The sequence below is a fragment of the Paramormyrops kingsleyae genome, chromosome 15 (genome assembly GCF_048594095.1).
Source record: "Paramormyrops kingsleyae isolate MSU_618 chromosome 15, PKINGS_0.4, whole genome shotgun sequence".
NCBI lineage: Eukaryota > Metazoa > Chordata > Actinopteri > Osteoglossiformes > Mormyridae > Paramormyrops > Paramormyrops kingsleyae.
Genome location: NC_132811.1, coordinates 16,789,587 through 16,814,580, shown reverse-complemented (window position 1 = coordinate 16,814,580; position 24,994 = coordinate 16,789,587). Strand labels below are relative to the sequence as shown.

General features: G+C 46.0%; 1 protein-coding gene and 1 long non-coding RNA gene across 6 annotated transcripts in view; both read left to right on the top strand.

Moving 5' to 3' along the window:
* The window catches only part of ror1 (receptor tyrosine kinase-like orphan receptor 1), an 80,580-nt gene extending 68,021 nt beyond the window's left edge, over positions 1-12,559 (top strand). Inside the window, exons 5-9 of the mRNA XM_023794354.2 lie at positions 2,993-3,120; positions 4,535-4,852; positions 5,250-5,495; positions 6,421-6,635; positions 9,684-12,559. Of these exons, the coding sequence (XP_023650122.2) occupies positions 2,993-3,120; positions 4,535-4,852; positions 5,250-5,495; positions 6,421-6,635; positions 9,684-11,111 (2,335 nt within the window). The 3' untranslated portion in view covers positions 11,112-12,559. The remainder of the gene's footprint in view (positions 1-2,992; positions 3,121-4,534; positions 4,853-5,249; positions 5,496-6,420; positions 6,636-9,683) is intronic.
* Positions 12,560-15,280: 2,721 nt separating this feature from the next.
* On the top strand, positions 15,281-19,862 carry LOC111834929 (uncharacterized). Of its 5 annotated transcripts, none has more exons than XR_002836106.2 (4): positions 15,281-15,399; positions 15,494-15,757; positions 15,890-16,028; positions 19,240-19,862. It is a non-coding gene; the product is annotated as an uncharacterized lncRNA (long non-coding RNA). The 5 variants fall into 5 exon arrangements; XR_002836107.2 differs by lacking the exon at positions 19,240-19,862 and adding an exon at positions 16,185-17,157; XR_002836105.2 differs by lacking the exon at positions 19,240-19,862 and adding an exon at positions 16,185-17,157 and having other exon boundaries at positions 15,890-16,097.
* The last annotated feature ends 5,132 nt before the right edge of the window (positions 19,863-24,994 follow it).

The following is a 24,994-nucleotide window of genomic DNA, read 5'->3' as shown; positions in this document are numbered from 1 at the left end:
TGTCATTAGTGACAAGTGAAAAAGTAAATAGTGTATGGTCAGCATAAATAGTGTATGGTCAGCATAAATAGTGTATGGTCAGCATAAATAGAAGCAGTACATGCAGGGTGAGATTTCAGGAGCAGACGGAACACAAATCATTCCTGTTCTGGGAATTTTAGGGCACCCCAGAGATGACCTCTGCAGGTGAAGCATGCTGGAGCCCCCCACCCCCTTTACATCTCCATTAGGCAGGTCTGCTGCCCGCGCTGCTTTGGGGACATGAGGAACCGCAATTTACACGCCTTCCTTAATGCTTATGGAAGAGTCCAGTCAGCCTGCAGACACCTGACGCGATCTGGCACATGGGGGCCATTGTTCTGAATGCCTGTCATCTGTGATCTCAGGAATATGAGCAGATGAATGCAAAGGAGAGGCAGCTTGGGGGATGTGGCAGGGCTGGTATCTATTATGGATGGGGGTTGAGGGGGGGGCTTGGTGATCTAAATGGGAAAAACAATTACCAAAACAAACCAAAAACAGTGGGGGGGGGGGGGCTGAGGTACAGCTCACTGCCTGGGTGATCGGGACCTGCTAAGCTATTGCCCAGTCTGGGCTTAGTGGGTGGGGGGCCGGGGGGGGCAGTTATATGCATAACTGGAGAAACATGCAGCAGGTGGGAGGATAATCACTGAAAACCACACACTCCTCCCCTCACCCCCGAAGGGAACAATGCCGGCATGGTTTGGAAATGCTAAAAAAACAGCTTTTAAATCCTCATTACTATTTGATTTGTGGTTCCATAGTAAAATGTAATATCACAGCTAAATCGTTCTTAAGGAAAAAATGGTGTAACACACAGGCAGATGCTGGTCTACATTAGTGAGTAATCATGTGACTATTTCTCTATGTGGCCGTTGTTATTTTGCTTCTGTGAATAAGGTGTGAAGCTGTGATGATTGGCTCACACCATGGTGGACGACAGTCAATCATGACTGTCTCCCCGCCCCATTAAGCTTCAGTTGGTTGCTAGGCTCATTCGTCAAATGTGACAGGGCAAATCAGAGTACAGGGGGTGGAGCTCAGTCCCAGGCCCCGGGCCCGTCACCGTGCAGCCCTCTGGGCCCGCCCACCTACCCACAACCCCCTGGAGAGCATGGGCTGTGTTTTCCCCGGATGACGGGATCATAAATCTGCCGAGGTTTATCTTCGGTCCATTAGCAGGGGCCGGGCCTTAAGTGCTCACAGCTGTAGCTTTTATAGAACCCCCTTCCACTACCACCCCAACTAAGGACCAAGGTCAAGGATGGAGACTTTGCTAGAGCTCAGGGAGAAGCTAGACAGGAGGAAGAGTGAGGAGGCTTCTGGGTACGTGGACCTACTGTTTTTTTAATCTGATCCGGAGGGGTTCTTTTCACCTGGTCTACAAAACCCCCCTCCCTAACAGTTGGCCACAACTCTGCATTCACGGGTGACTGTTATCGCCACACCTGTGGCTGTGATGCAGCCTCTGTGGGGCTGTCTGGATGACACTGTCTCTCTCCCTCGATGGCACCCGGCAGAGTGTCCGGGCCGGGTCCCGCCTGCCTGCCGCACAGACTGGCTGCCCAGGTCTCGTTCTCCTCATTTATGAGTGATGAGTCGCACACCGGTGTATTTTCACACCATTTTCTCTACTCATTTTTAGGCAGCGCTTCTATGGGCTGTTGATGTGTGACTCAGCGGGTTAGTGTTGGTGATCGGAAGGTAGCCGGTTCAAATCCCAGCAGCAGTATAGAGTCATTTCTCTGTTGGGACCTTGAGAATGACCCTTAGCTTCAGGCATTGGCTGACTCTGCTTTTGCAAAAGTGTATTTCACTTTGGGGGAAAAAAAACATAAAAAGAGCAACCAGATCTTCTGATTGCAGACACAGACGTCATAGTATCAGAGTGCTGCGGGTGTTTCTGCAGCATGGTGAGACAGATCCAGGCATTGGCTAAGTGATTATAGAAAACGGAATGCCAGATAAAAAGCACCCGGACCCCTATATTAAGTAAGGCAAAATAGAACAAATTAACAGGACCCCAGTGAAAGCTATTGTTTGCTCCTAATTTTTTACCCTTAATCCACTTGCTGTTTGCCCACATCCCTTTTTTCTGCCCTGATGGAAAAGGAGTTTTGTGTTACCTTGTGGATTTTATTTCATTTTGAGATTGCAAGTATCAGGGGTGTCACTGAAGATTTATGAAAAGGGGGGCTTAAGCCTTTACTGGGGGGGGGGTCTGATGAAAACGTATATTAGTGAAAATGAAAGACTTTAAATTAATTAGTGCAGTTTTTTTTTGGGGGGGGGGGGGGGCTAAAGATCATTTTTGGGGGGGTAAAGCTCCATGAAAACAGCCCTAGCAATGGGGCTGGTATGTATGGTTACAGCTCTGACTCATCTATCAAAACACACATGTGCTCGTTTGGAGGTGATCTGTCATAAATAAATCAGACCCCGGCCTGGAGTTTCATTCAGAAAAACCTGCCTGTTCACAGTTTCCCTCGTCTCCAGGGGAATGGGAGTCACGTGATTTCTGAGTGACGCTTCCGATGAGTTCAGTCAGTCGCTGATAAAGGCTCCGGCATGAGTGTTACGGTTGCACATGTATGTTGTGGCATGTTTAATTTGCTGCCCCGCTGCAGAATCTGTGAAATTACAGGTAATGACAAGCTCCTTCGAAAAATCAAAGCAGTCTGTAATTCTGCGCGAATGGTAAGACAGCACAATGGGACCTTGTTTTTTTCGGATCGGAATAATTATATCATTGGGAGGCGTAAGAATGCAGAATGAATCTTCCCTGAGCAGATGGGAGCTGGGCATGCTGATATCTGCTGCGGCAGCCTGTGGAATCGGCAGCTCCAGCCGCACGCAACTAATGTGGCTACACCTACTGCCCTCTAGTGGCCATCTTGTGAATTACAAGCATTCAGCAGCACGAGCTCACTTCTTGACTTCCTCCCCGTCCACCTTTCTGTGCCTCCTCCAGGGACGAGTATGATGAGGAGGGCTTCTGCCAGCCTTACAGGGGCATCGCATGTGCCCGCTTCATTGGCAACCGCAGCATCTTCGTGGACTCTCTGCAGATGCAGGGCGAGATTGAGACTCAGATCACAGGTATCGGTGTTCCAACGTTTCACCCCTCATTCAAACCCCCAGCTTCCATATGGGCTCATTGCCTGACCCTTGACATGCCTTTAATCACGATAAATATAAAATGGCAAGTTAATCAGCTCATGATACTTCTGGAATCATCTTCACCCCAGACACATGTTCATGACGTACCTTCGTATTAACCTTCGGGCAGATGATGTGAACTCTGGCCAGGTTCAGCAGATGGCTGGAGGCGTACTGTCTCATGGTATGGCTCACACATGTGGCCAACATTGTCTGGTAGTGTCTTTGTTCACCAGACGGTGGCTGAAGATTTTGAAAAGAAGATTATAGATTCGTAAACAAACCACACATGCAGGATTCTATCATCTTAACAGTTCCCTCTTGACTGATGTGTGAGGATTTGTTACTGCAGACACACATCCATCCAATATAAACGATGTTGGAAACTGTTTTGATTGGTGAATTTTGGTAAACCACAAGGCAGAGATCTTCACAAGTCACAAAATTAGAGTCCGAGTCAAGTCAGAAGTCTCCTCCGTGGTTCCAGTTTGACATTATTATTTATCAAAAATTTACCCGCCTATTTGTTTTTCTTTCTGTTAGTAACTGAAGCGACTAATCACCACTTGAACAAAAACTGCATGTCTCATAGTTGCTTAGGCTTATATACATGTAATCGCTATTTCATATGTCTTTGAAGCAGTTAAATTTTTGTAAGAACATGTAGGTTTCAAAATTAATACTTTCTGAAAAATAACATTATGATGAAGACTAGTGGCAAAACAGAAAGAGCGTGTTGTTTATTGGTATCGCCTGGCATCACGCTTCTCCGGCTCCAGTTCCTACCCAGATAGCATCATGTTATTGTTTCAACGTTGAATTATAGTTAAATGCGTTGGATTATGGTCAGTGTTAAATTATCAACGTTGAAACCGAATTAATTTTTGGTCAGATTTTCAATATTGAAAAATTGATGGTGGCAAAACCTTGATTCAATGTTCATATAAAGTGAAAGATTGAAGATCAACGTTGTTTCAACCTTTTTGTCTGATATGGAATCAGTGTCATTTCAACATGTGTGTGTTATCTGGGTACGCTTCGTGCACAACTGCACACCCTGATGTGTTTAACAACTTTACACCCTTTGGAGAGAGTTGTGCACTCAATGCTTCATGTGTAGAAATTTCAACAGAGCCTTAAAGACTCTTATTGTTCATGAGTCATTATCAAACAGTAGGAGTCGAGTCTGAGTAAAATAATGACTAGATGCACGTCTAGTCGGAAGTCAATTTAAGAGCAACTGGAGTGCAAGTTGAGTCCGAGTCGCAAACTCGAGAGTCCCCATCTCAGCCACACGGTGAATCCTTGTAACCTGTGAAGCTTGCTCACCTCCTCCCTTCCCTGCATCCCACAGCGGCCTTCACCATGATTGGCTCCCTGAACCACCTATCGGATCGCTGCTCGCAGTTCGCCATCCCCTCGCTGTGTCACTTTGCCTTCCCGGCGTGTGACCGGAGCTCGGGGGTGGACCGGCCGCGTGACCTCTGCCGGGACGAGTGCGAGATCCTGGAGAATGACCTGTGCAAGACGGAGTACATCATCGCCCGCTCGAACCCCGCCATCCTCAAACGGCTCAAGCTGCCCAACTGTGAGGACCTACCCCCCCCCGACAGCCCCGAGGCGGGGCGCTGCATGAGAATCGGCGTCCCGCTTGCCGAGCCCATCAACAAGAGTAAGCCCCACCCCCTCCCCACCCATCTGGTCCAGCAGAAGATCGGAGACATCCCATCTTCGGTGTCCCCCTGATGTGTCCCTTTTGCTGTGTAGGATAGGCTCCATGCCTTCCCTGTTAATCTCTACCAGTAAAGTGGTTGGGAGATGGACGAATGGATAGTTGGTTGGATATAGGCAGTGCCAGTCATCCCAGTAGTTAACATAGGCGGCCGCCTAGAGCAGCGTCTTCTGAGGAGACGTTGACTTTGCCAGCCGATTTCACTTTGTCTCAGATGGTGGTCTGGCTCGCCTTGGGTGTCACATGAGCTTTGAACAGTCCTGGATGTAGCAAAGCGTTTGTTATCCTGTTTACAGAAGCTTATATTTGCTATATGTTTATTTTCTGTTCCTATCAGACCACAAGTGCTTCAACAGCAGCGGTGTGGACTACCGGGGGACGGTCAGTGTGACCAAGTCCGGTCGCCAGTGCCAGCCCTGGAACTCCCAGTATCCCCACAGTCACACGTACCTGGCGGTTCGCTACCCGGAGCTGAACGGAGGCCACTCCTACTGCCGGAACCCGGGCAGCAAGCAGGAGGCGCCCTGGTGCTTCACCCTGGACGAGGGTGTTCTCATGGAGCTCTGTGACATCCCTATGTGTGGTGAGTCCTGCTCATGTTCTCCTGCCAATAACAGCCCATGGCACTGTAGTATCAAGGCCTGAATCAGAGTAGCAGCCAACAGTACTGTAGTTTGGAGGCCTGAATCACAGTACCATAGTATGAAGGCCTGAATCTCAGTTCCAGCCATAAGTACCATAGTATGAAGGCCTGAATCACAGTATCAGCCCCTCGTACCATAGTATCAAGGTCTGAATCACAGTACCAACCCATAGTGCCATAGTATCAAGGTCTGAATCACAGTACCAGCCCACAGTACTGTAGTATGAAGGCCTGAATCATCGTACCAGCCAACCATACTGAAGTTTGAAGGCCTGAATCACAGTACCATAGTATGAAGGCCTGAATCTCAGTTCCAGCCAACAGTGCCATAGTATCAAGGTCTGAATCACAGTACCAGCCCAGAGTACTGTAGTATGAAGGCCTGAATCACAATAACAGTCCACAGTACTGTAATATACAGGTCTTTCTCATTCCACTGACCCATAGATAGTTCAGAATTTGGAGCAGACAGAAACACGTGTAGTTTTAGATTTATTCTGATCACAGTGTGCTGTACCTGCCGGGCCTTCGAAACTCCGTTATAAATTACTGTAACAAGGTAAGGCTCTGTTTAATACATAAACGGCATTGTACATTCCTGTTTCCTTGGCGAAACCCAGCTGATACTCACTACTTCAAATATTTACTTTCTGTATATATAAAAATTGCGAAAAAAATCTGGCAGGAAAATTATTTTTTAAAAAAGGCAGGACAAACTGATTTACTGCGTAGCCTTTCAGAGAATTTGCCAAGTCCCGCAGTAAAATAATCTGTCTGATGGTATCGTAGTTTCCATCATGACTTCTTTCATGTTTCAAGAGAAAAGCACTCAATGACCTAATGCTGTGTTACGTGTCCCGGTCAGACTCAAAGGAGAACCGGGGAAAGGGCAGCATGGAGATCCTCTACATCCTGGTCCCAAGTGTGGCCATCCCCTTGGCCATCGCCCTCCTCTTCTTCTTCATCTGCGTATGCCGTAACAATCAGAAGGCTTCGCGGCCGGCTGCTGCCCGCCAACCCAAGCCTGTCAGGGGCCAGAACGTGGAGATGTCAATGTTCAGCACCGCCTACAAGCCCAAGGTGAGAGTGGTACACTGATCACCGGGGAGAGAACGGTCGATTAACAATCGACGAAGGGTCAAGAGGTGCTCGAATCAATTGACAGCCAGCACAGGGTCAACAGATGGTCCACACAGTCAACAAGCAGTTCCACTCACTGGTAACTTGAGAACTTCTCCCAGATTCATTGGACTAAACGGTGTGGCATTCTATAGGGAATTCCATACTCTTTGTTTAAAAATCATTCTGCATTTTGCAGATGTTACATAGAGCTGGTCAGCCACTCATTAGTTCCATTCACACATAAGACTGATGTGGTTCCATGTCTGACTGGTGTTTTTTTCCATGAGTAATTGGCTGATCCAGAGTATTAAGGAACCAAATGGCTGCACGTCTCATGGTGTCAACATGTGGATATAGCAAAAAAACTCAGGAATCACTGATGCAGTAACCATCCCATAGTGTCTGGGTTCCTTCCACACAGTGGGGCTCGTATGCTGCACCGTCTGACCCTAAATCCCGACCATGGCCGTCCATCCCAACCACAACAAATGACAGGCAGAGAGGAAGAGGAAGGTGCATTCTTCAGTCTCAGACTTCTGCGAGAACCTCTTTGGAGGCTCAGGAGTGTCCTGATCCAGCCCTGTAACCAGCCGCCGGGTCACTAAAGCTCGTTTTAATAACCAGTCGAGGCAAACATCCACCTTATTTACTTGTCAGGTCCATGATGACGTCTATCCATTGCATTTTGCTATTTTTCCCGGAGCATTTTAGAACCGCTGAACCCAACAAGCAGAGGGTGGTCTTATGCCATCAGGGGGCCGGGGGTTTATTTAGGTGAACAGCAATATGAGAAAATGATTCACACAGAGTCCTGCTCGTACTTTCGTTGGTGATCAGTCAGCAGGTACTCCGGCAGCTTCCCGGGCACCGCGGCCTGCTCTTCTCCGGCCCCGTGTCACCTTGATCAAGCGGGCGCCAGCTCCGGGTCATTTGAAGGTCGTCGGTTATGACGGCCGTTTGGCCGAGAGCGAAGGCGGCTCAGCGCAGGGCCCAGGATGCATCCCGTAACGCGAAACATCTGTCCTTCCTCAGAGGGGCCCACTCCGCCAAGCGCCGCTTCTGTCAGGAATTTAATTTCCCCTCCAGGGGTCAGTGCCCCCCCCCATCCCAGGCAACCTTTCATCTCCGGATCCTTCCGTCCATGGCTCCCAGATTACGTCTGCAGATTACCGAGGCGGCTCGCATGAAGGTCCACCTGGAGCCTCCTGGAATGATCAGGACACCAAAAGCTCTGAGATTATGAAGCACCCACAGAGCAGGTTTCATTAACCCTCACGTCATCTTGGTTCATTCTGCTTAAACTCCGGCTAGAAAAACACCCCCAAAAATGCTGAAAACCTCCCCAGTTTTCATGTTTTCTCTGTTAGTCCTACATAGTTAGAACTTTAACAATTAAGCTTGAAATTCAGTTTGTTTTTATATAGAAACAAAACAGTTGTGCCATGGTACTTGACAAGAGTGTGTGGCGATCCATTAGCACATCTTTTACACAAAATGATTCAGTTAAACCTAATTTGAAAAACAAATTCAAAACTCACTCATTCTACCAGGTACATGGACAGGATAGGTTTGTAAATAAGTACTATTTCTGTAGACTTAATGATTTTAGGAAATTTAATGAAAGTTCTTCGTGGAATATATGAAGTATGAGTGAGTTTCGGTTTTTAACACTGTGACATATGAAGAAGCACTGGCAGTCTCAATCTCAAAAACAACAAAAAATGGACTGAGTTTCAGAAATTTGCTCTTCGATTATATGTAAAGTTTTCCAAAAAACAGTTTTTTTGTATGTCTGTTAGCCTCCTAGTCATGTATTCCTCATTTTCCAGTTTGACATATGAAAGAAATGAAGATTTTATACATGAAATTGTCCATCACTGTCTGAGGACATCGTATTAAGGATAGTGCACCACCAAACCTTTGACAAGAAATTAAACTTTCATCTTGAAAGGAGAAATACTGTCTAGTTCAACAATAGAACATTCTGAGCTTAACTGCAATCAAGGAATCATGAAAACAGGAAGTTGGGCTTTTCTTAGGGCGACACAAGGGGGCAGTATAGCTGGACATGCAGTTTGAGAAGGTGCTGCACCAGATGATTTGCTGCCCAGGGGAGGAGAGGCTCAAGCTCTGTTTGAATCTACTCCCAGTTTAGAAGTGCTGGTTTCATGTTTGCCAGCTGCTACTTTTTCCACACCAGTCACTGGAGGAAATTAATGCCTCCTTTTCTTGGAAGCTGAATATGTTTTTGCTTGTGCCTAAGGGCGTTTCGCCCCGCTGGCCTTTTGCGGTGTGTAAACACAGACCCCATCCCCCTGTTATATTAGGCTGCTGTCCGACCTCTTATGCGCACGGGGAGCGTTCGAGGGCCGCGATCCCGCTGCGCCTGCAGTACGTTGACGCCCCTAGGAGAGGCTGGAGCGTGGAGCCGTCAAATGCATGTCAGTCAGAAGACAAATGGTGTCCACCAGTGTTATTCTTCTGAAGTGTGCCTGTAATTCTGTAATGATGATGTATTATTTGTCGCTCCTTGGCAGCGGGGGGCGCCATTAGCACAGTAATGGCGGTGCTCAATAGCGCGGCGCCCAGCGGCGGGCGAGCCGTGCTGTTCAGGCTGGCAGGGGAGCACAGCAAGCCAGAGCCAGAGCCCCCCCCCCCCACTCTCTCACCCTCTCCCACTCTGTATCTCCCTCTCATTCTCATCCATTCTCTCTCTCTGTTTCTCCTTCTCTTGTCTTTCTCCACCTCATTCTGTCTCTTTCCCTCTGTATCACAATCTCCCTCTTTCCCATCCTTTCTACCTCCCTCTTTCACCCCTACTGTTCTCTATCCCTTTCTCCTGCTCATCTCTCTGTCTCTCTCTCTGTCTCTCTCTCTTTCTCTCTCTTCTTCAACCCTACTGGCCCTTTCAGTATCTTCCTCTCTCATTTTCTCCTTCTCTTTCTCACATTCCATGTTTCTCATTCTCATTCTCTCTCTCTCTCTCTCTCTCTCTCCCTCCCTCAGAGCAAAGCCAAAGAGCTCCCCCTGTCGGCTGTGCGGTTCATGGAGGAACTGGGTGAATGCGCCTTCGGCAAGATCTACAAGGGCCACCTGTACCGGCCAGGAATGGAGCATCCACAGCTGGTGGCCATCAAGACCCTGAAGGACTTCTCCAGCCCGCAGCTGTGGGGCGAGTTCCAGCAGGAGGCGTCGGTCCTGTCCGAGCTGCAGCACCCCAACGTGGTGTGCCTGCTGGGCATGGTGACGCAGGACCAGCCTGTCTGCATGCTCTTCGAGTTCCTCAACCAGGGCGACCTGCATGAGTTCCTGGTCATGCGGTCACCGCACTCAGACGTGGGCTGCAGCAGTGATGAAGACGGCACCGTCAGGTCCAGCCTGGACCATGCCGACTTCCTGCACCTGGCCGTCCAGGTGGCCGCGGGGATGGAGTACCTGGCCGGCCACTTCTTCGTCCACAAGGACCTGGCGGCCCGCAACATCCTAGTAGGCGAGCAGCTGCACGTCAAGATCTCCGACCTGGGCCTGTCACGGGAGATGTACGCCTCCGATTACTACCGCGTGCAGCCCAAATCCCTGCTGCCCATCCGCTGGATGTCCCCTGAGGCCGTCGCCTTCGGCAAGTTCACCACCGACGCAGACATCTGGGCCTTTGGCGTGCTGCTCTGGGAGATCTTCAGCTTCGGCCTGCAGCCCTATTACGGCTTCAGCAACCAGGAGGTCATGGAGATGGTGCGGAAACGCCAGCTGCTGCCTTGCCCCGAGGACTGTCCCCCTCGCATGTACGCCCTGATGACCGAGTGCTGGCAGGAGGGTCCTGCTCGCCGGCCTCGCTTCAAAGACATCCACGCCCGCCTACGCGCCTGGGAGGGCCTCTCTTCCCACGGCAGCTCCACGTCACCCTCTGGTGGCAACGCCACCACCCAGACGACCTCCCTGAGCGCCAGCCCCGTCAGCAACCTCAGCAGCCCGCGCTATGCCGGCTACATCTACCCCGCCCAAGGTTTGCCCCCAGGGCAGATTGCCGGATTTGTGGCGGCGCCCATGCCACAGAATCAGAGATTCATCCCGGTGAACGGGTACCCGATCCCTCCAGGCTACGCCGCCTTCCCCGCCGCGCACTTCCAGCCCCAGGGCCCCCCCCGGCTGCTACAACACTGCCCGCCCCCAAAAAGCCGCTCGCCCAGCAGCGCCAGCGGCTCCACCAGCACCGGTCATGTGACCAGCGTGCCGTCCACAGGCTCCGCCCACGATGCTAGCACTCCCCTTCTGTCGCACTGCATGACCCTGTCCGGCATTCCGGCCGCGGGGGCGGTGCCTGTCTTCAGTCACATGACCCAGAAGGCACTTCAGATGGACTCCACACAAGCCAGCCTGCTGGTAGACTCCACCAGACACAAGTACACTGAGTCTGTCATCACGGCCGACCTGTAAATACACCCCATTTTTTTTTAGATATTATAATTATTATTATTATTAACTGTCTTCTGTAAATACAAAGGCTGAATGAAATGCAAAGATTTATATTCAGAAATCTTTTATAATGGAAATAAACCCCAGACTGCCTTGATGGACTCTTCTTCGAGATCTTAGCCCTTCCCGTCGCTGACATGAAATGTAACCCGAGAACCGGGTTATTTACGTGACGAGAAAAAAATCACGCTGATTGCGAGAGTGACCTCTTGGCTCCTATTAAGTGCCTGGGCTTTGGTACGATCGATGAGTCTGGCTGCTCCACCAAAAACACAGAATAGCTCGCTTTTGACGGGTTTTTTTTTTATTTCCACTGGTTATTTCACATTAATGACATTTACAGTTACCGTGTGTTGTTATAATAAGAATGTAAGCAGCTGTTTCCATCCAGAAACAGTGCGAAGGTCACTTATGAGCCTTACACTGACATAAGGGTTGAATTAAGGGGGGCTGGGGGGGAGTGATGGAGATGTTTCAGTGACATGGATGCAGCAGCAATCGTAGGCCTAAATGTGCTTAATCAGCCATTTATCAGACTCTCAGTCTCTCATTCTTCCTTTTCTGGAACCAGATGTTTTATACCACTGATCTCCTTCTTTTGGCTCCATCACAGAGAGTCGAAAAATTGACACAATTCAGAATATTTTTGTTTTTGTTTAATGGTATGACACAGTCTCCTTATCATCCTGTCCACGCCCCCCCCCCCCCCTTGCTGTGTCCCCACTGGCAACTTTGATCAGGATTATAGGTTGGAAGATGGATGGACAGTTGGATGCTTCTTTTTACCTTTTAGGTGTGGGACTGAAAGATTGAACCATTTACAACAAATCCTGTAAATGTGCAAGAGGATCCGTGTAAGAAACTACATTTCATTGGTTGAATGTGTTTGTTGCTATGCAACTATTTAATACAAGGGTACAATAATCACCTGTATAGAAGACAATCATTAATGCAGCCAATTGTGAGACGCGTAACATGAGAATGAAAATATTCACAGGTCAGTCCAGAGTTTTTGGAAGATTAATACTAGGGTGACTGAATGTGTGATGTGCTCAGACAGATGCAGCTCAGTTATTTTAAATTAAAAACTTACTCTTGATGTTTTGATGGGAGCGGTTTCACTTACCCAGGTGTCTGGAGTTTTGTATTGATTTCGTGTGTTTATGCTCTAATGTTCCAGTTCAAAAACCACTCCAATACAAGAATGTGAAGCTTGGCTACTGGATATTATGACTTCTGCGAAATTTTTTTTATAGATATTCTTTAATGGGCAATTGCATAACTTTGTAAAATTCAGTTTACAAAATTACAGGAGGTTTACAGTTTCCATACTGTGTTACATGACCACAGGACTTTGATGTATTTCAGAAGGTATTTGCACAAACCTTTTGTATTGGGAAATAAATTATCAGGACTGAACCAACTGTTCACTGTGTCATTTCTGTGCTTTGATTACCTATATCAGGGTTATTCAACTCGCGGCCCTCGAGGTCCGAGCACTGCTGGTTTTCCAGCCTTCCTTTACCTGTCAGTCAGGTGTGAAGCCAATCAGAATCAGTAATTATTAAACAAATGCCTGGGAGAACTGAAAACAAGGCCTGGATTTGGAATCGAGGCCCAGAGTTGAAGAACCCTGACCTATATAATAACAATGTATACCTTCTTCCACACTGTCACAAAAAGTACCAATTTGTACCTTTGTTCATCACTGGGGCTGGACCCTCAGGGGTCTGCCAGTTGTACCCTTAGCTGTAGGTAAATACACCTTTTAGTCTAATTTAAGGTACAGAAATAGACTCTGAGGAACATACCCAAGGTACGAACAACATTAATGTACCATCAATGGTACAAAACGGTTCATCATAATCTTTATTTTAAAAGGTACAATTACCTACAGCTAAGGGTACAATTGGCAGACCCTTGAGGGTACAGCCCCAGTGACAAGCAAAGGTACAAGGTGATACCCGTTTTTCTGACAGTGTGAATTTAAGGCTCATTCCAAGTGAAAAGACCTAAGATAAGTCACACTTTCAAGGAAACAGAACAATAAATAAATAACTGCATGACAACTACAGAAAATCTTAAAGGGGCCGTGCCCCCAAATAAAATATGATGACTTTTGGGGTGGGGGATGAGCAACAAATATTCTTTTTCTAAGTAATCAGAATAGCTTTTTTGTTTTGATTCCTGTTATAAGAATCACTCTTATTACCAAATTTCAAAGTAATTCCAAAGTAAATATTTCTGGCCTTTTTTTAGGTCACCGCTTTGATTTGTGGAAATCTGAGTACTACTATACATTGGGAAGGAACAAGAGTACCCGCAATAAAATCACATAAAGCAAGAACAAACACAGACTGAACAACCCCGTCACACTGAGAAATAGAAGCGACGTTGTAGCACCTAGACATTAAGACAAAAACGTGTTAAGTGGGGGTGAAACGAGACAAAAAAAAGCAATTTATAATATTGTATTGGTGTCAAAGAAACGGGAGACCGGTAATCTGTAATACAAAGCCCCGACAGTTTAAATTCAGACAAAAAAGGATTTACCAAAGTGACACCTTTTCTTTAAAAATCTTTAAAATTTAATTTCCAAAACTATTTTTGTTGTCAAACACTGGAAATTGCTACACGTGTTGGTGAGATTAAGTGTCTGCATTTTCACAAAAAAAAAGCTTTTTCACATGTTTAATTAATTATACACAAAAATTATACGCTATTCTGCTGAGAAGAGGGCTTAATTATCTATCGCGTATTTGCTGACTTTCAGGCCGCTGAGATATGTAATTAAATATTGCTAATTGTTTGGCAAAAGGCCCTTGAGGGGATTCGTGCATAATTACAATGAAAAATGTAAATGTAACCTATCCGGTATCCAGGTATGATTCAACCTATCCGTACGTGCGGAACACAATGAAGACTAAGGGTAAGTTTAAACTTTATTTCCTAAAAGCTGCATTACTTAACGTTCAGCAGTTCAGATATACAATACTTAAAAAGGAGTTTGTTGTGCTTAATTGGCATTCATTAATAGGGCATTAATGGTGGATGGTAATCGTTGCACTGAAGGTGGGTTTTGGCTAAATAACCGCTTTAAAGACATGGTTTTTCAGTGTTTTGCTTTTTCATTAATGATTGTGTTGTTGTGCTCCTTGACATGTCCACTAGATGTCGGCAAATACTCAGTTTAGAAATCGTTCTGGTCATAGCGCTACATTGCAAATATTTTTCACCATTGTCAATCCTGTGGAAGTTAAAACACCCAAACTCAAAGAACCACTGACATGAGACGGGCCCCGATTCTATTTCACGGTTTTATTTCTTTGATCAAAGGGAGAATCTATCTCCTACATGATTTACACAATTCTTCTTATACAGTTTATTTTGGTTAGTGACGAAATACATTTCAGTGGTTAAATCCGAGTGCAATCTGTTACACCCCTGCCCTGTTCATTTCATTTGATTGGTTCCTTACTCCTTACGCGTCAATAATCGGTCCTTGAGTGCAAGGCAGGCAGTGTTTACTTAACATTTGATTATTCCTTGTTAGTTCTCCCTCAAACACACTACCTTGACCATCTGTTTGTCTAAAACATTTTGTCTCTCTTGGCTCCAACCTTGGACAGTTGCCCTAGCAACTACCATTATCTCTTCTTTCTATGCCTCCTCTGCATCCCATTTGCTCCAGCTGCAAAACATCTTCTTTTCTCAGGCCACTCTAGGTCACAGTACCCACACTTCCCTTCTTTTGCTAAAATATATTCTGGTTAATATTATTAATGGATAATTGAAGTATACATGAGAGTAAATGCAACCTAAACTACTCAAATTAAACTACTAAAGTACTAAAATGAATTTTAACCCCTCCCAGCATGATTTATCTTGCTCACACTCAGGTACAGAACACCACGTATTTCACTCCAATCAGGAAATCCCAACAAACATGCTAAACCTGAAGCACTGTTCCACTGACACCTCTAGCACAGCGTCATGCTCTGTATGCCTGTTCCCCCCGTGCCACACCTGTTCCTCGTTTAACCCTGCCTCATGTGTCAGCCCTCGTGTGGATGATCCCAGGTGCCTCTCGTCTGCTCCTCATCTGTGGTGTATGTAGTGCCTCCTCGTCCTGAGCTCCCCAGTCCAGTCATTGTATTGTTGGGTGTGTGATCCAGCTGCCTGCCTGTGCTACCCCTCTGGTTACCCTGTGCTCCCCCCTGCTCCCCCAGCCTGGTTTTGACCCCTCACGGTCTGTTTCCTTTTGCCCTTTGTATTGTGTTTTGGTTGGAACAAAGTCCCTTCCACTTTCTCTGACATCTGCCTTCGCCTCTCTCCTTCCCCAGTCGTGACACACAGGACTGATTTCTACCTTCACAGGAAGACTGGACACCATCTGCTTTGCTGTTCTGGAATCAAAGTGCTAAGACAGTAGCACAGCTGGCAGACAGCAAACCTACCATCAACGATATAGTCAGCGTGCCTTTGAAGTTGGGGAATAGATCCCCTGACCAAGTATCCCAGCCATGATCAAACAACCAGTCTTCCTTGTGGATATTCTATATTTCAGTGCTGGTCACCTCCTGGAGGTCCTGAACTGCATCGGGAACGTAAGTACTATCGAAGTGCAGACCTTCTCAGTTAACTATGGACACACTCTTAGTGTTTTGGCTCAGTAATGATATACCCAACATATTTGCAGAACCACATTATCCTCAACGTGTCTTTTCATCCTCGGGTAGCATGTCGCAGTGTCCAGGGCAGGTCCCATTCGTCTTCTTGATCAGTGGAGTTCCGGGAACAGAAGGGAAGCCTCCCCGGATGGAGGCTGCCCCAAAATTTTGGGAATGAGCCCGTTCCCTCCCGTCGTCCCAGCAGCTGGTAGGACATCACGTCTGGCCCGGCTTCGTTACAAAGCAACAGATGCACCCAGGAGTCGTTCCCTTCTAGGTTCATGGCCTGCCGCGTGGCTAGCAGAACTTGAACTATATTAAACTACTAAAACTTACTGATTTTAAACTTTTTTTTCTCTCGTAGCTGTTGCCTTCTGCACCGACACTGCGTTTGGTGGCCACAGGTTGTCCGTTCATAAAGGTGTCAACTGTGTGTCAAGCAATGTTTCTTATCGACAGTTTATCTTATCGTTTAACTTGTATATGCCGATAAGTCGATATATCGCTTATAGCCCTAATATGGACAAACTCGATGCGTTTAATATTGCATAAACATTCGCTATTGCGGTGTTGGATTAAGGAAAAGGGGCTCTAGCTGCAGCGCCTTACTGAAAACGCACGGTTATTTGATTGGATTCACAGCGCGGATTAGCATCTTCATCTGCTTCATTTCTTGGGAGATGGAAAAGCCCTAAGGCTCGTTTCACACAGTCTGGGAGTATAAACGACCAATTGTGATCTAAAAGCCGTTGTTGACAGCTGTAAGAAGCAATGGAGGGTGTTACTTTTCTATTATGTGATTGGCGGTTTGATGTGCGTGTTAGCTGGTCCGTTTGCCGCGTATTAACTATTTTGAGATAGGCAATGTGTTAAAATCGGAAATATTACTATATGTCAGTTATTTTTCGGGACACCGGGATACATAACCTGAAATCGGGACTTTCCCGGGATATCTAGTCACCCTACTAATTATATCAAGTTATCATGTCCTTTTACTTGACGTGTCTTTTATATACGTCCTGTGGTTTTTGCAATTATTGTTTCACCATGTTGGTATTCAGAAAAGCAAGGCTGTAGTAAAACTGAAGACTGAAGAAAAGAAATCAGTCTCCTTAAAACACATGACGGATGCGGGGATGCCTGGAATAAAACCGATACAGGAAAATGTCTCTGCATGATTCTGTCACAAGGGGGCAGCATCGTATCATTCAAATCCTGATCAGAATTCGTTACGCTGTTTGTTGGATGTGCGGTCAGAAGGTAATTTTTAGATGACATGAATCGTGCCAGCTAGTGTGCTCCACTTACTAAGTATGGTTATACTCGTACACACATGAATAAATTATATTAAGACAAGTGTTTTGGGTTAACGCGGAGAAAGTAGCGCTTGTTAGTCCTGTTGCTATTGATTATTATATCAATAAATACTAAAACTGAAAAATTAAACCCGCACGGAGAGTGATACATTTTTTTTTTTGCAATGCAAGTAAACATTGTAAGTTGCCCGCAGTTGCTGATAAGAGAACCATTTGATTTTTTTTTGTTGTGTTTTAGCAATTTATGGAGCTTGTTGCCAGGAAAAAAACTATTTTGAAGATGCACCTATTCGTTTATTATCCCACATCTGGAATGTTCTACATATCAGACAGTAAATCATTTCGCTCCGGGGCTGTTTGGGGATCATTGTGTCTCATGCGATCTCTAAGACGAGAATTGTGCTCTTGTAACAATTCAAGGTTGACTTAATTTTTAAAACAAACGTTGATGCCTATAAACAAATCTTGCAGTAAGTTGTGACAAATTATTAAAGATTTATAGTTATTGCAAGCACCAAGTAAACACCTGTTTCTGAACGGAAATCAAGGAAAAAGGAGCCTTCGTTGTGTAATGAGTTTTGTGGGTCACAGAGTTAATGGCTGAAATGCAGATACATGGTTTTTTAACTCTTCCACGGGTGTGCAGCCCCCCGCCGTATGTGTCAGCGCCCCTCCACCGTGACCCGAGGCCTGAGCTACGCGGGTTCTGGTGCCGCCAGGACTCCATGCGTTTCGTTTCGGAACTGGATCGCTGGGAATGGGAACGCTTCACCAACGTCCTCGGTTAGACGAAGTTAGACTTCGTAAAACGATATTGATCCATCACTCATGCGCTTACCCTGGTCAATGGTGAAACAACGTATAATTATTTAGATCTGTATTAGCATTATTTTTTTCACGCAAAATTTCTTGCGCCAAGCCAAATGTGGATTTTACCTATTTGACAGTTCTAGTGTTCCAGCTGTAGATGGCGACAGTTCAAGAGAAAAACACGAACATTTCAGACAATGGAGTGCATGCTTTGGGTGTAAGAAGAGATTGGGTTCACAGATGAGGACGTCTAACCCCCCTCCCAAGCCCCCACTCAAAATGCAGGAAGTGCTCAGACTACCTACCAGGAGTTCTGAAGCCTGAAAAATCTGATATTCCTGGACCTGCAAGCTGTTAGCTCTGGGGTGGTTCTGCACCCCGCGCAGATGTTTTCGTGAACCTTTCATTTTGGAGAGCTGGGGATGTTGGCTCTGTACTTCTTGAAAGGCTTTACTGAGGATGAACAGAAAATCATTTAGATATTAAAGACACCCCCCCCCCCCCTTCAGAGGACTGGGAGACTAATGGTGGACAGTAATGTTCTTGTAAGGTCATTTGTGTATCCATTTGTGTATTTGTCGAGACTCTGCTCAAGACTTGAGAGGGAAAGAACATAAATCCCAAAATTATTCATAAATCTTAAATTGTATACCAGTGATCTCAGGCACGTAGCCAGGCTGTAACGTCACGAATCACAAATCCCCCTTGAAGTTTGCCTCTGGATAGTGGCCCCCTGGCTTCCCCAATTAGCAGAATCTTCGGAAGGGGAGCCCCCCCCCCCGCCCCCACCCCAGCCTGTAAAATCGATATCTGCAAAATACAGCAAGATTTTGCCTTCATTCATGTCTCAGACCAATGAACTACAGTATTGATTTGACTTCGAAATTAACTCTGAACTGACAGTCATGATATTCTGAATTTTACTTTGTGCTTAAAATATTTGTACTTGCCAGTCCTGTGTGTCTCAGTGTGTGGTTTTCTCGCGTATGAGTCTGACTGATGTGGCCCAAAAGAAACCCGTAAGTCTGGCAGAAAGCTGAGTGTCCTCTTTGTCCAGTTTAACTGCATTTGTGGATATTAGTAGTGGATGCCTGGCGATCATGCAGCCTTTTTCTTTTGTGAGTGGTTACAGCACCGTATGTGTTAATGTGATTGGCTGAGAGTATAATATCGCATGGAAGAGAATAGGTGTGGGGAATTTTTTTAGGTTTGAAGGGAGATATTAGAGTTCCCTGGCTGGACTCTGTGCTGCTTTGTATTTTACTTTGATACTTTTTCTTTTGATCCTTTCAGTATTCATGGCTGGTTAACCCTTGGGAGCAGGGCATGCTGGGTATCCAGTCAAAGATGGCTCCCTCTGTATCGTGGAAGCATGGTTTTGAGCGAAGCCTTTCCGGAGAGACTGCGGAGTGGGTGAATGGGACAGCCCTTGGGGACTGGGTCGGCGATGTCAGGGCACCACGCCCAGGCCGACTGTCTCACCAGCAGAGAGTCGTACCGGAATAACTCAAAAAGGACGTAGCTTTTTGAAAGGGCGGGGAACCTAAAACCACAAGGCAAGTAAGTGGCTGTGGACCAGTGTGATTGTGAGGAGCTGGGTGGGGATTTGGGGGCAGCAGGTCGAGCCGCCAAGGATCCTGCCGCAGGCCCCCAGCAAGCCACTTTATCCGAAACCCCCCAGAAGGACACGCAGTTGTACACAAGCCCGGACTGGGCGTCGGGGGTCCTGGGGGGCTTGCCAGTGGCCTGGTCATTCAGGATCGACATTTAAATAAGCAGATAGTGATACAAACTAGATGCTTTACTGAAAAATGCACAGGCAGCCTGGTCCCCCCCCCGTGTGGCATGACATCCCCGTCACCCAAATATCGATATCACACTGACATCATGATAAATAAAACACTGTGTTTAATTTAGCTAAATGGCTCATTTTTGCTGCGTTTCTGAAATGAAATAAGGAAAAGAGAAGCTGGAATATGTTCTGAAATGACTGATATGTTCAGCACAGGGTCAGGTGACGTTAACGATCATGTGGCTTGTCACCGACGCTGCCAGTGAGGGGGGGCCGTCCAGTGTTTTAGCTTGATGTTCTCTATCCAGATGCTGATGCTGATTGGTCTTTCTTTTCACCATCCATTATTATTGGATTATATTATTGCTCATTACAAAGTTTTTGCTGGAAAACAAAAACAGTCCCGTTGCCATTACAGCAACAAAAATGAATGAAGGCTGGATCACTGGATGTTGGGTCTGTTATCAAGATTAGTGGCCTTATAGTAAGGACTGTCATTGACTCGGTGGTGCACCTCTCAAGCAAATGAGCTGCATTTGATCATTGACAAGCACGGCCTCCAAACTCACCACAAAACAAAATTATTTGCAGGGGATGCTCTCCTGGACAAGCCTCCCAATCTGGCCTTGGCTATACACAATGGCCAAAACTGCAAGCTGGTTTGAGGGAGACAAGTGTTAGCGAAAAGGCTAAGATTAATATTAATTAAACATTGATAGATAAGGAGACCTGTCCAACAGACTTCAATGCTGTGACATTTGCAGACTGCTAAATATGACACTGGAAAAACTGGCACAAAGTCTTTCTTGGTTTTTGTAGGTATTTGTAGGTATTTTGAAGATGTTTGTGGAGGAAATGTTTTATAACTTCAACTAGTCACTCTAAGAAGTAACTCTTTTTATGGTCATGTCAATAGAGGAAGTCTTTCTGAACTGAATTGCATTCCCACATTCAATGATTTACAGTGCCTTGAGTTTTCTTTTTGAAATAGCCAAGAAGGCTAAATAGGCTTTTAAAACTGGAGCCTTTCATCTGGCAGCGCGTGACTTCCAACTTTTTGTGCACTGAGTAGCGTTTGATTACTCCCCGTCCTTCGGACGTTGCAAGTGAAGTTGATTTTCCATTCGCAGACAGACCCTCCTTTTTTCAATGCGAAAATACTCATGGCTAGGCTTACGAATACTGGGGGTTAGGCTTACAAATGCTGGGGGTTAGACTTACAAATACTCGGCTATGGCCCTAAGTGATCGGATCTAATGATGCCAATGGTTCAGACCCGGATGTCTGCTGATGAGACACGACATGCAGTTACACTAGTGGCCAAAATTATGGAAACACTTCTGATTTTTAGAGATTGCAGAACTTTATTCAATTGTTGCTCCGTTTACTTATTTAATGTCCAATGTATGATATTTGTAACATTCTTTGTTTATAAACATTACAACCAGTATTTGTGTAGTAATTTTTAAAGCATGATGCCAGAAATGCAGGTGTTTCCACAATTTTGGCCACGAAGGGTAGAAGCAGGAGATGAGAAGGTAAAGGAAAGAATCGCCGGCCGACATTCAGTTTCAGGTTCCTCACACTTAAAATGAGGAAAATGCATGGCAGAGATCCTGAGGGACCTTCAAGTTTGGCAGGTCCACATCAGGTTCCTGTGTGTCCCTGCCGCTCGTAGCTGCTCAGACAATGGTCAGGAGGCAGGTTCCGTGACAGGTGATTGTAAGAGGTCGGATCTCGCAGGAGCCCACGTCCCCCTGAGGCCTGAGGAAAGGCTGGAATGGAGATGAGGGTGGATTTTGAGCTGCGCCACTCACAACTGTGATCACCAGATCCCTACCATCTGGCTGTGAGATCAACACTCATCTGGGGGGGGGGCGGACAAGATGGTTCCCTATGAGCGTCGGTCATTGAGCATGGAAAGTGACACTCAACAGCGCCCCCCTGAGTGCACTGAACTGCAAAGCCTGCTTGGTGGGATGGGGTGGGGTGGGGTCCTTTTTGCAGCTATGGCCAGATGGTTCTTCAGCTGACACTGACCGATTATGGTCAGGCCATAGAAGCAGCAAGAGAGATTAAGCAATGGGATCATGTTTTTAAATATGGAAGCAAGAACACGTTTGCTTTCCTCGTTCCAGTTCCACAGCCAGTGCAATGCAAACCCTTAAGTGCTAAAACTTTAATTAGAATATAATTTAAAGACTGAGAACATCTTAGGTTTTTTTTTTTATTTAATTAAGCATATCTAAATATGCTTGGAATACATTTTCATTAAAGTGAAATAAGTATTCATCACGAAAAATACCACTGGCTAAAAATATATATATAAAATTCACTATTTCTGCACCAGTCTGCATTCAGATATACAGCTCTGGGGAAAAAAATTGAGACCACTCTGTATTGTTGAAAAATCTGCATTTTTAAACCCTGGTTTGATCCTGGTTCTGCTAGCAGAGGCTACAATGAGCAGCAGGCTGCTTCCAGGTTCAAAGTTTCTAAGACAGCAGCACATAAGAACAAGGTGAAGCAGGAGACACTGGGAATGACCAAAATCCAGCCAAGTAGAGGGCAGAAGCAACTTTCTAATGGCAGAGATGGCCGTCAACTTATCTGGCAGTGCATCATGAATCGGAAAATGACATCAAGTGACCTTCAAAAGGAATGGGAAACAGGTGTGCAGGTGTGAATTGCACTGCTAGGATAATTCGTACAGTAACAGGTTCCTAGAAGCAGGACTGAAGTCCCATAAAGCAAGGAAGAAGTCCTTCAGCAATGAGAAACAGGGAAGAGCCAGGCTGCAGTTTGCTATAAAATGGATATTTTACACAGGCGCTTACCCATAACCTGAGAAATAAGTGAAACTAAAAATGTTGTTTTGGTCTCTTAATTTTTTCCAGGGCTGTATGCAAATTGACATCAAAATTGTTACCTTGTATGGTTTCACATCTACCCCAATTACTTAATGATGAAAAAAATTGACATGCAGAACTGCATTCTTGTTTTTTTTTCCCCGAGATTAAATTACTCTGTAAACACTAACATCTTGTTAACATTATAAGTCTGCTGCACTCAGCTTGAGCTACACCGTATGGCAAATTTTTCAGCTGATAAAAAAAATCATCTTTTTCAGAAGTTTGGCTAAATGCAGGTCCCACAATTAGAAGATAAGTTTCACAAATCAATGTGTCTATGCAGATAAAAAATGTACTGCATCCTAATGTAATATCCTGTATTTTTTACATGAAAAGGACGTTAATCAGTCATCCAGTCCTCCCTGTAATCTACTTCCTGCTGTAAAAATTTCTCTCCCCGTAGCTCCAAATCCAATTCCCTAATTTGATTGGCTGCTTGTAAGTCTGTTATGAATTATTAAAAACATGGCATCCCATTTGACTGACCTACCAATACTGTTCAGTCGTTTCTTCTGGAATTTACCAACATGCCGTCCGTAACACTTACAGTTCACTTACCTTAAACAGCGGCCTGTTTATAGTAAGTTAATCCTTTGTATTACATTGAAAACAGCACACTAAACGTGAACAGTCACCCCTTATCTATTGTTGAAATGTCCAGGGTCAGAAGAACAGGCCGACGTTGGGTCAGAAGCAGAGAAGCCGCATCTGCTTGACTATGTCTGAATCTCGAACGAGAGCGTTGACGTAAACACTCTGGTGATCAAGTGACAAGGTGATTATGAGGAGTCCCTCATGGGCTTACAGATAAATATTTATACACAGCCTAAGAACTGTGCTGACTTAACTGTGTGTCAGATGGCGTGCTTCTTCAGGAGAAACTAGATACAGTAAATGTAGAAACTGGAGTTGGTGGGTGTCTTTAATTATGGGGAATTGGGGGTCAGGAGCTTAAATGAAGCTTTGGGGAAATAGATTGGGTAGTTTGAAAAAGAGTTTCTGAGATTTATTGATCTATTTTTCATTCTTCCAAACTTAAATTTGAAAGCAATGGAAAGAAACATCCATTTAGCCTGTGTTGCTGTGGCATTTGGACCTGTTTGAAGATGCTCTGCATGGCCTCTTCAGTACATCTGTTTATCTCAAGTCGAGTGGAACTTGAAAACCACAGCGCTGCACGTTCTTGACAGGCATCAGATCCACGTGCGCAGACTAGAGTGCAAAATAACACGATCGATGGGAAAATTAGCAGAAACTCATCAAAGGAGAGGAGTTTAGACAGACACAGGTGCTCGCAAACATGTATGTTTGTTTAAAGGCATGGCAGCATAACTATACATGAAGCAGACTGAAGATGAGCCATCAATTTAGCAATGCGAGGAAACAGCTGGCCGCGTTGACCTTCCTCTTTACATACATGAATGCCACCCCACTGCCCTGCATGCGAAGAAGACCCTGTGATTGCTCACATGTTCATACCTTCCTGCCACAGAGCGAAGAGACCGCAATCTGAAAATAATGCCGCACAGATGGGCAGTTACCTTCACATCTTACGCTCCAGTCATTATACTTCCTTTTCTAGCCAGACATGCTCAGTTTTACTGTACCCCACCCCTGATCCGGAAGCTTCCTTACAACCCATCTCCATTCAAACCTGGTGCAGTGGCCACCGACACTGAAATGATAGGGGAGGGCTACTTAGCAAATGGCTCAAAAAGGCACGAATTCAACCCTCTGAACTCAGCATGCCTCTGTGTCCGGTATCCCATGATTCCGCTCTGAGACTAATCCATCTTCTGACTTGGAATGTCGGCCTAATGCTTCCCATCTGGGGGGAAAGGGCTCCGTCTCGCACCCCATGTCTGTTTCCACTCATCTCACAGATGCCCCCGTCGGGCTGAGGCCCCCAGTCTGTGGGCTGGGGGGGTCCATACGGCTGGATCACGCTGAGGGGGAGGCCGGCCTTCTGAAAGCCTGCGCTGGGTCAGTTATCCTGAACAGATCCCAGCCGTGTCCCATGTCGTGAGACCGTCACGCTGTGGATTAGCGAATCCTGCCCCTACGCCATTTCTATCTCCTCGTTTTGTCGCCTTGGCAGCAGATAAGCCCATAACCCACTCGCTACAGGGACGAGAACATATATCATACTGTCTCCTACAATGAAGTCCTCTCAGCGCAACACTGTTTATAAACTCTCCAGTACTAATGCCTTCCTTTGTGCAGTTTGGACTGTTGTGTTCTACTCCAGTGGCTCTCAACCATTTGCACCGTGACCTAATTTTTGACCACGCCAGCTCAGTCGCGACCCTCTGTCCAGCATAGGTCTAAATTAATGCTGTGATCA